General features: G+C 64.4%; 1 protein-coding gene across 1 annotated transcript in view; it reads left to right on the top strand.

The window, feature by feature from the left end:
* The first annotated feature begins 219 nt into the window (after positions 1 to 219).
* The window catches only part of FIBCD1 (fibrinogen C domain containing 1), a 30406-nt gene continuing 20793 nt past the window's right edge, over positions 220 to 9832 (top strand). The window contains exons 1-3 of the mRNA XM_042964905.1: positions 220 to 318; positions 7127 to 7201; positions 7775 to 8254. Of these exons, the coding sequence (XP_042820839.1) occupies positions 247 to 318; positions 7127 to 7201; positions 7775 to 8254 (627 nt within the window). The 5' untranslated portion in view covers positions 220 to 246. The remainder of the gene's footprint in view (positions 319 to 7126; positions 7202 to 7774; positions 8255 to 9832) is intronic.

The following is a 9832-nucleotide window of genomic DNA, read 5'->3' as shown; positions in this document are numbered from 1 at the left end:
GCGGGCTGCTCTCGCGCTCCCGCTCCCACTGTCACCCGCGCATCCCCGCGCATCCCCGCGCACCCCGTCCTCACCCGCGCACCCCCGCACACGCACCCCCGTTGGCCCGGGCCGCCGGGCGCGGGGCCCCGAGGCGGGGATCTGGCGGGCAGAACGCGCCCCGCGCCCGAGCCCGCGCCCACCTCGGCGTCTTTGCGCTCCGCAGCGGCGCGCCTCGCCGGGCGCCCCCGCCAGTCCTGCCGGAAGATGGTCAACGACCGGTGGAAGACCATGGGCGGCGCTTCCCAACTTGAGGACCGGCCGCGTGACAAGCCGCAGGTACACGCGGGCCCGGGGCGTGGGGACTTGGGGCCCGCGCGGTGGGCGAGGTGGTGGCCGCTCCGGCCGGCGGGGTGGGCGCCCAGCTCGAGGCTGGAGTTTGGGGTGCACCCCGCGAGGGTCGGGAGGCCTGGGGTGAGGCGGGCGCCCTCCTCTCCTCCTCCTCCAGAAGAGGCTTGAACTTGGGGTGCGGGGTGCGGACGGGGGCAGCACCCCCGCAGGAGCCGCGCGCTGGGGGAGAGGGCCCTCTTGCGCCGCCAACAGCCTCCCTGTGCGCGTGTGCAGAGGGGGTGAGAGACCTATAGTTCGCAGGGTGACCAGCCTTTTAGTTGACTGTGCGACCACAGACATCACACCCTCGCTGAGTGTGTTTCCACCCCTCGGCAATGGGCATCTTAATCACTTGCTAACTCTCCACCCTGGGCACCACCCTGTGCCAGGTGCCTGGCAGGGTGCCCATCCCCTGGATCTCCTCTGGACCCTTACACTTTAAACAGCTCTGTCCCCCCCCTCCCCCATACAGTAAAGGATCGATAAATATTTGTCTTATGTGAGAAGCCTGGATATCATGATTCTCCGGTTTTAAGACAAGGAAAGCGAGGCTCAGAGAGGGTTGCTCCTGCCAGAGGCCGTGAGGCTCTGCTGAGATTTGAACCTGGGTCCGAGGTTCCACGTCTGTTCATTTGATCCTTCCTGCTGCGTCTTCGGGGGCAGGCTTGGAGGGTGCCCAGGGCTGTGCACTGAAAGTGGGGGGGGGGGTGAGGGCAGAGCTCCGGGGCTGGCCAGAGACGGGGCTGGAGATTCAGAGCTGAGCAGAGGGACAGCCCTGGGGCTGCCCCAGGCCGGGTTGCCAAGGGACTGGGGCAGGCAGGCAAGATGAGGGGGCCCCCGCTCGCCAAGGAGAGGAAATAATGGGGCTGCCCGTTTTAAATTTCAAATTTCTCCCAGACAGATGTCATTGGGGAAAGAGCTGTTTGTGTTCGCAGTGGCAAGAAGGGGGTGGCGGGGGCGGGCCCTGCAGCCCCTCACTCTCCAGGGTTGCAACCTGCTTGCTCTGTCCGGACTGACAGGGCCGTGGTGTGGGGGCCCAGCCCTCTACAGTTTGCAGAGCTCTTTCCCGACCAGCTGGCCAACCTCACTTCGTGCCATAGCCTGGGGGTTAGGCAGAGATGCATATTCCCACGTCACAGGGTAACGTGGCTCAGAGAGGTCGAGGCACGGCCCAGATCACACAGCATGTTAGCAGGAGAACGAGGATTCGAACCTGGGTCTGACCCCAGCGCCTTCCAATGCCTTCCAGGTAGTCTGTTTCTTTGTTTCGGGCAGGTGCACCCCCGAGCCACTCTCCGGTGTCACTCTTCTGCTGAGATCTGACTTTTTTTTTTTTTTTTTAACATTTATTTATTTTTGAGACAGAGAGAGAGAGCATGAACGGGGGAGGGTCAGAGAGAGAGGGAGACACAGAATCCGAAACAGGCTCCAGGCTCTGAGCGGTCAGCACAGAGCCCGACGCGGGGCTCGAACTCACGGATGATGAGATCATGACCTGAGCCGAAGTCGGCTGCTTAACCGACCGAGCCACCCGGGCGCCCCTGACTTTTTACCCTCTTAGCAAGAGCAGTCTCATCTCCTAGACTCGTTCAAGGCCATCCCCAGCCTGACCCGTTCTCCTTTCCCATCACCCCCTTACCAGGACTGACTGCTTGTCGTTGCCAAAGTCCAGCCCCACACTAGGCTGAACATTTCCGAACCTTTGCAGGTCCCGGTAGCATTTAGCTTGGGGCGCTCAGCTGCCTTTGTCTCGCTGCCTTGCTCCCCCCCCCCCCCCCCCGGCCCCGGGTCCCTCCTCTATCAGGAGCTCCCTTTGGACGCGTGCTCCTTCCGGGCCCCATCCCTACGTCTTCCCCTGGGCCCAGGCTCCTGCCCCTCCATGTAGCTCAGACTGGGAGCTTAGGGGTATTGGCTGAACTGAAGTGCGTGAAGCCCTCAGCCAGGCGCTCTGGGTGAGGAGTCAGCAGGTGCCGCTGTGTCTCAAGGGGAAGGGGGGGCTCCTGGGGGATCCGTTTGAAATGTGCCTTCAAGGCCTCCTCCCTCTGCTGCTGCCTGGGGGCACACATTCCAGCTGCCCCAGCCAGAGCCCCCGCCTTCCGTCCCTTGGCATCAGAGGCCGCTGAGAGCTTGCGGCCCCAGGGTCCTGGGGCAACATCGAACACCGCCTCCTTTCCCCCCTCCCTTGGTGACCTAGCACGTAGACCTAAGCACAGTGACCCAGCCTGTGCCAGCCCCAGCCTCGTTTGAAGCTTCAGGTAAGAGGCAAGCCCGCTTCGTTAGAGTTGTCCCTTCTCCCCCTGGAGCGCGAAGGGGCTTTCACACCCTTGGGGCGGGAGGTGACGGTGGAACATTTGCCAGAGTTTGGAGTCTGTCAGATGAAAGGATCTAGGAATAGACACAGTTCTCTCCTGGAGGGCGGGGCAGGAAGTCCCCCTGTGACTCGCTCCTCCTGGGCGGGGTTGGGGCGGGGTGGGGGTGGGGTGGGGGGAGCCTTGTTTCTCAGCAGCCCTGGGGTCACGCCACCCCAAACTTCTCGCAACATTGCGGAAAGAAAAAGAACTTCTCATCGGGAAGTTCTTCCCCTTGTCTAACCTAAACCCTGCGGCATTTAATTCACTCCGTGACGTGACTGTTTCTGGAGTCTCCGCCTCGGCTGGGATGCACGGCTGCGAGCCGGTGCCCCGAGGAAGCTTACTTAGGGTCTCACGAGGGAAGCCAAAAAAAAAAAAAAAAAAAAAAACAAACCCTCACCAGTCAGGGACTGTCACAAGGCACCATAAAGAAAAGCAACTGTCTTCTTGTTCCCTGGGGCTTGGGTAGAGGTCACTGTGTTAGGCAGGGGCTGGGAGACAAGGAGGGTGACGTAAGGGAAGAAGGGGCCCACGGGGGTGACAAGCCAAGGACTCCCTTCCGTCACTTTCCGTGCCCTCCTCCGGCCCCCCCCCCCCCCCCCCCCCGCCACAGCCCCACAGAGCTCACCATCTAGCCCAGCAGGGTGGCTGTGACCCGAAGGCAGGGTGGGAGTGAAGAACCACCTCCCAGAGGAGGTGACAGTTAAGCTGAACGGTATTTGCCGCATCCGTCCTGGAGGGAGACCAAGGTGTGTTGGGAGCCAGGAAAGGAACCAGGCAGGTGCAGAGCTGGGCAGGGCAGGATGGGGGAGGGGAGCCCGCAGGTGCCCTAGGCCTGAGGGCCCAGCGGGACCTGCCCTGGGGGCCTCTATAGCTCTAGGGGGGTTCTAAGCAGGACCTTCAGGAAGGGTCCTTTGCGGCCCCGTGGGGAACGGGTTGGCGGGGCCTGGAGGGCAGCGGGGAGACTGTCACAGTGATTTCGAGGCAGATGACGGGCTTAGGCTGGGGTAGGGCTGGGGGCACGAGGACAGAGCCGGGTGGCTGCCTGGGTGGCGGTGGGGCGGAAGGAGCCCAGTGAGGCACCGGCTTTGGAGGGGTGGAGGCCGAGTTGGTGCAGGGGATCTCCAGAGGGCTCAGGTTAGGGGTGGGGACAGAACCTGGTTCGGTGTCAGTGGGCCGGGTGGGCCATCAGGAGGCCAGGGGCTGTGGGGGGTGGGGAACAGACCCTCACGGGAAGCGTATGGAGACCCCCCTGCCCCCCCCCCAGATGGACCCAGAGTCGAGCTCCTCTGAGGAGTAGCAAAGGTTGGGGAGCTTGGAGCCCCCAGGAGGGGTGGACTTGGGCCGCTCTCCAGGCCCTGCCCCTCTGTCCCCTTCGGCCACTCCCCTAGGACCTTGCAAATGGCCAGAGGCTTCCGATGGTCCTCAGCATGGGGTGCCTTAAAGCCGAAGAACCAGCCCCTCATTCTAGGGGGTCTCTGGGACACCCCAACCCCATCCTGCCTTTGGCTGGGGTGCTCATAGGAGACGGGGGAGGGCTGTGCATTTGGATCCCACCTTGCCTGGCCTCCCCTGGAGGGACATTTTTCTTCTTCCCAGTTTGATACTGGGAGCCCAGTCTCTGTCTACCGCGGGGGCTCCCGCACTGGCTCCCTGAGCAAACGAGGAAGACCGGTGGGGGGGACGGGGAGGGGGGGCGGGCTGGGCACGATGGGCTAGCAGGGCATCGAGGCAGCGCGTCCCTTCCTCTTGAGCCCTGTTTTCCTCCGCCAGACCCCATGGCCACCTCTGGAGGCTGGGGACACAGAGGAGGCAGCGGGGAAAGACGCCAGCCCTCAACTGAGGCACCTCTGGGGTTTCTTACCTCCTGCCTCCCCTCGGCCACGGGGAGCCAGCCCTGGGGGCCACGCAGGGGACGAAGCCACGTCCCTCCAGCTGGGGGCTCACGTAAGCGGTTCGTGGCAGAGTGGACCTCGAACCCGGGGCTCCTGGCACCTCTCACGCCCACCGCCTGGGACACCTTCCCAGCGTCCGCCCTCCTTGCCAGGGGAGGCGGGGGCCCTGTGTGCCCGGACCCCGGGGTGTGCACCCGGCTCTGCCACGGCCGAAGGCTGATAAAGCAGCCCCGGCCCCGTGGCCTGCCCTTTGCGCCCGGAGCCCCCCTTCTCATCTCGGGCAGATTTCTTTGCGAGACACGTAAACAGCAGCCTATAAAAACGAAAAGTACTTCGTGTTTAAGGTGATCTCAGAAGACTAATTCTCCTCTGCTGAGTGGCCTGTTTCATCTCCAACTCCGTCATCCCCCTGCCCCTCAGGGGACCCCATGTGGCTTTCTCGAGCCTCTTCCTCCTCTGCACCCTCCGTCTTCCCTCCAGGGACTGGGGGCTTGGGTGGAAGCAGGTGCGAGAGACGGCGAGGGTCCTGGAGACACCGGGGTGGGTGGGGGCGGATGCGGCTGGCCACTTTGCCTTGCCGGCCGGGGACCTTGATGCCATTCAGTTGGAGGACGTCGCTCAGAGCTGCTTGGGGCAAGGTGTCTCCCCGTGGACTCCGGGAGGGGCCTGATTGCTGACACCGAGCTTTGTCTCGCCAACCCCACACTCCAGACTCTGGCAAGAACGTTGTGGGAAGACGTAGCCTCGGCCCGGAGGGTGTGATTCCAGTCACCGGCCCTGGGCTCAAACGCTGGGCCTCCCGCTCGCCTCCCGTGTGTCCTCGGCTCGGGCTCCTCTGCCCTCTGAGCTCTTCCCCGTGAATCCAGCCAGAGAAGGGGGCGCTAGGACGTTTCTGGGGCGGGAACACGGCTGGTGCTCGAGGCCTGGCGGTGCTAACGTGGTGCCCGCCCGTCTGCAAGGCCCTGACCTGCAGGCGACCGGGGGATTGGGGCAGCCTGGAGGTCGCCTTCGTTCCGTGCCCGGCCAGGAGAGGGGGCACACAGGGTCAGAGGCGGCCTTGCCCCGGGGTCCGGGGCTCAGCGTGAGTGGATCCCGGGGCCTTCACATCCTCCCCTTCCGAGCACGGTCACCGAGAAATGGCCTGGCCCATCTGTTTTTCCTCCCATCCATGTGACAAGCGGCCGCTCTGTGCGGGGTGGGGGGAGGCGAGAGCAGGCCCGGCCCCGGGGGGCTCTGGTGGTCCAGCCCAAGTCTCCCGGCTCCTGGGGACACCCAGTGAGTGGATGTTTGCATGAGTACACGAATGAATTCAAAGGTGATGACTGTGGGTCTTGATAAGCATCCCCCTCCCTCGGGGTGGGGGGGTGGGGGGGAAGGAAGGGGCATGGGAACACGAAGAAGAGCATCTCCAAAACTAGATTGGGGGTGGCGGAGGGCTGGGGAGACAGTCAAGGAAGGCTTCCCGGAAGAGGTGGCCGTCTAGCTGAGCCCTGAAGGAAGAGAGGGAGTTGGGTCGGCAGAAGAGGAGCAGGGGCCGTGGGCGCCTCGGGCTGAGGGACCAGCCTGTGCAGAGCTGATTTACGTACCACCGTGGGGAGCCTTCAATTACACCTACAGGACCCCCCCCCCCCCCGCCACCGCCCCGCGTCGGAGATGTGAAAACGTGCAAAAACGAGAAGGTGCACCCTGGCAGCAGTGACAGAGAGAAGTAACACTTTGGGAGGAAAATAAACAACCCAACGCCCCCAGATGCTCTGTGCACACTGATCGCCAGGCAATAAAAGCCGCTAATATTTATTGGACGCGCACAACGCGCCGGGCACGGTGCCAGGGGGTTCGCATACTAACTCACTTAAAGATGCATCGCGAATGCAGAAAGTTGAACACGGTGGGTGGTAGAAGGTGCCTGGCCCTGAGAGGAGGCAGGAGGCCGGGGGCGGGGGGCGGGGGGGGGAGAGGGGCGGTTCTAGCCTGAGCTTGCCTCTGAGGTGCTGTGTGACCCTCTGGGCCTCGCTTTCCCCACGTGTCACGCTCCCCGGCCGCCCCCTTTGGGGCTGTGAGTGATTCGGCCCGTGCGTCTGCGTGCGCGGTGCCTGCTTTACTGACGAGCGGCCCCTCTGTTCTAGCTTCCTTTGTCATCAGCCCCCACGGGGTCCCGAGCCCACTTTGTGCCTCCTCCGCCATTTCCCGCTTTAGGGCACAACTGCCCTGCTGCCCCAACCCTCGTCTCCTTCAAGGGGGGGGGGGGGCGATCCCTCTCTCCAGGGTTCCCAGGGCTGTTCTGCCTGTTGGCCCGTTCTGCGGAGACGGGGTGGGGGGGGTGGGGGTGGAGGGGAGGGGAGGTGCTGGGCCGGTCACCCTGCGCCCCCAAGACTCGTGCACGATGGCCTCGGAGGCTGGCCTGCACAGGGGACTTGGGATGTGGGTGCTCCAGGTCGAAAGGGACCTTTAGTGACGGGCACTCATTCCGCTGTGACAGTGTGACAATTCTCGTTGCTGTCACCGTTACAGCTCTCTCTTCCTGAGTCTGCACGGCAGACACCCACGTGTGGGGCAGGGCGTGTCATTATTGCCTCCACTTTACAGGTGAGGACGCCCAGACTCGCCGAGGTGAGGTCCCTCAGCCAAGGTTCCCCCCTCCCCCCCCCCCCCCACCGGAGATGGCAGCCCGGGGGGGCCTGAGGCCGTGGGAGCCTTTGGCCGCAGCCCTTACCGACCCAGGAGGGCTCCAGGGGGGAGGTGGGCCTGCCCCGTGCAGGCCACGCGGAGCAGGGCAGGGGCAGCGAGGCGAAGGGTGCCTCTCTCTCCATCGGTCTCTGCGCCTCTCTGCCTCAGTTTCTCTTTTCGTCCTCTCCATCTCTGGTTCCCTGCGTCTCTCACTCACTCTTGCTGTATTGTTGGTCCCTGTCTGTCTGTCTCCCCTCCGGGCTTCTGTCTGTCATCTCTGCCTTTCTCTCCCCCGTCCCCGAGAGGAAGGGGATCCTCTGAGTCTCGTCCAGGCCTCGCAAAGGCCAGAGGCCCCGTCCTGAGGCTGCCCGCCCCCCTCCCCCCCCACTGGGCAGAGCTGGAAGCCCAGCTCTGCCCCTGATGCCGCCCCTTCTCTCTCCTGTCCGTCTGTCTGTCCGTCTCTGTGTCTGTGTGCGCGGGGCCGGCCCGCAGTGGCCAAGCTGCGGCTACGTGCTGTGCACGGTGCTGCTCTCGCTGGCGGTGCTGCTGGCCGTGGCCGTCACGGGCGCCGTGCTCTTCCTGAACCACACCCGCGTGCCAGGCACCGCGCCCCCGCCCGTCGTCAGCACCGGGCCCGCAGGTGCCAACAGCGCCCTGGTCACCGTGGAGAGGGCCGACCGCTCGCGCCTCAGCATTCTCATCGACCCGCGCTGCCCCGACCCCGCCGACGGCTTCGCCCGCCTGGAGGGCGCCCAGGCCTCCGTGCTGCAGGCCCTGGCAGAGCTTCGGGCCCAGCCGAGGCTGGCAGGCGAGCGGGAGCGGGAGCTTCTGGACACCCTGGCGGACCAGCTGCCCCGGCTGCTGGCCCGGGCCTCCGAGCTGCAGGCGGAGTGTGTGGGGCTGCGGAAGGGCCTCGGCGTGCTGGGCCAGGGGCTCGGCGCCCTGCAGAGCGAGCAGGGCCGCCTCATCCAGGTAAGGGGCCGGGTCTGCACCCGGGGTCCTGGGAGGGGGCCGGGGTGGCTGCCGCCGTGTCCCCGCCTGACGTCGGCGGCCTCGCTTCATCCCCAAGGGCCCCGGGAGCTGGTCCCACCTGCCGTCCGGCAAATGAGCCTCAGGGAAGGGGCTCCTTCGTCCGAGGCCACACAGCTAGAGGCACCAGGGTTCAACCCATTTCCTGCGCACTGTCCAGGTGGCCCTGGGCGTCTGTGTAGCACCCTGTGGCATCTGAGAGTCCGGTCAAGTCCAGGGCTCGAGGGGCTTCTCAGGCGCGCCGGTGCAGGTGGGGCAGGACCTTCCCACTTCCCAATGGGTAGTGAATGGAGGTTCAAGGTCACGTGGCTGGTCAGTGGCAAGCCCTCTCCCCAGCTGGCCCTCGTGGCCGGAGAGAGCTGTACCCCCTGCCCAGCGCCCTGTCCCCCATTCATTGCCATCTGATGCTCCCAGCTTTCCAGGGAAGGAGGGACCAGCTGCTGGAGTTCCCACCGGCCCCTTAGCCTGTCCCCACCGCCCCTGCCCCTCCCCCACGTCCCCTCCGCACCCGAGTCAGGTCCCAGCAAACACCCCGTAGATCTGGGGGCAGAGTTTCCAACACTGACCGCGCCTGAAGCACCGGCAAGAACTTCCCCTCCTAGATCCCCTCATAGGATCAGGGGCTTAGGGCCATCTCATTGGTTTTCCACCATTTTCCAGAAAAGAAAACTAAGACCCGGAAAGGGACAGTGATTTGTCCAGGGTACAGTGGCCAAGTCAGGCCCGGCATCTGGCCTCCTGATGCCCTGCCCACCCTCCGGCTTTGTACCCCGTCACCCCTGTGTCTCGGGTCCTTAGGGACTAGGAGGCGAGCCCCACCCTGCCACGGATCCCAGCCCCTTCCCGACCCCCGGGACGCCCAGGCATTTGCTCGCCCTGCAGCTCATGAGCAATAGGTCTTTTCCCTCCTCTGAAGGCCGCAGCTGGAGGAATTATAGCCCTTGTCGTCCTGTTTGGGTGACTGATGGGAAGGCACTTCCCCCTCCCAGGGTGGGGTGGGAGGTAGAGTGTTCAGCCGCCCCCTCCATCAATCTGGGTCTCATCAATCTGGAGAGACCTCCAGGTTTTCTGGGTGATCTGCCCCTCCCCACCTTGCTCTCCACATGATGGAGCCCCTGGCCAGCCAGGCCCTTAGGGCAGGGGTGGGGATTGGGGGGGAAGGGGTCTATGCAGAGGCCTAGAGCTGTTCCTGCAAGACTGATAGCTTTAGGGGGGCCCGGGAGTGCCTTGGCTCACCTGACAGGTTCACTTCTCAAAAGAATGTTTAATTTGACTCATTTCCTACAGACTCAGGGTAGCTTCAGAGACCCCATGTCGCTGGGGCTCCCGGCTCCCCTCCTCCAAGCGTCCCAGACCCCCCAGGTGATTGGCCCAGACCTGGGTTTCCCCAAGCACTGCCCTCGGGCACCCTCTGTCGCAAGTGTTAAAGCCGCTTGCTAAAAGGCAGCCCTCCGGGGCGCCTGGGTGGCTCGGTCGGTTGAGCCTCTGATTCTTGATTTCAGCTCAGGCCGCGATCTCAAG

Source organism: Panthera tigris, chromosome D4 (assembly GCF_018350195.1).
Source record: "Panthera tigris isolate Pti1 chromosome D4, P.tigris_Pti1_mat1.1, whole genome shotgun sequence".
In the NCBI taxonomy this organism is placed as follows: domain Eukaryota; kingdom Metazoa; phylum Chordata; class Mammalia; order Carnivora; family Felidae; genus Panthera; species Panthera tigris.
Note: the sequence above shows the minus strand (reverse complement) of the source record. Positions and strands in the feature narration are given on the sequence as shown.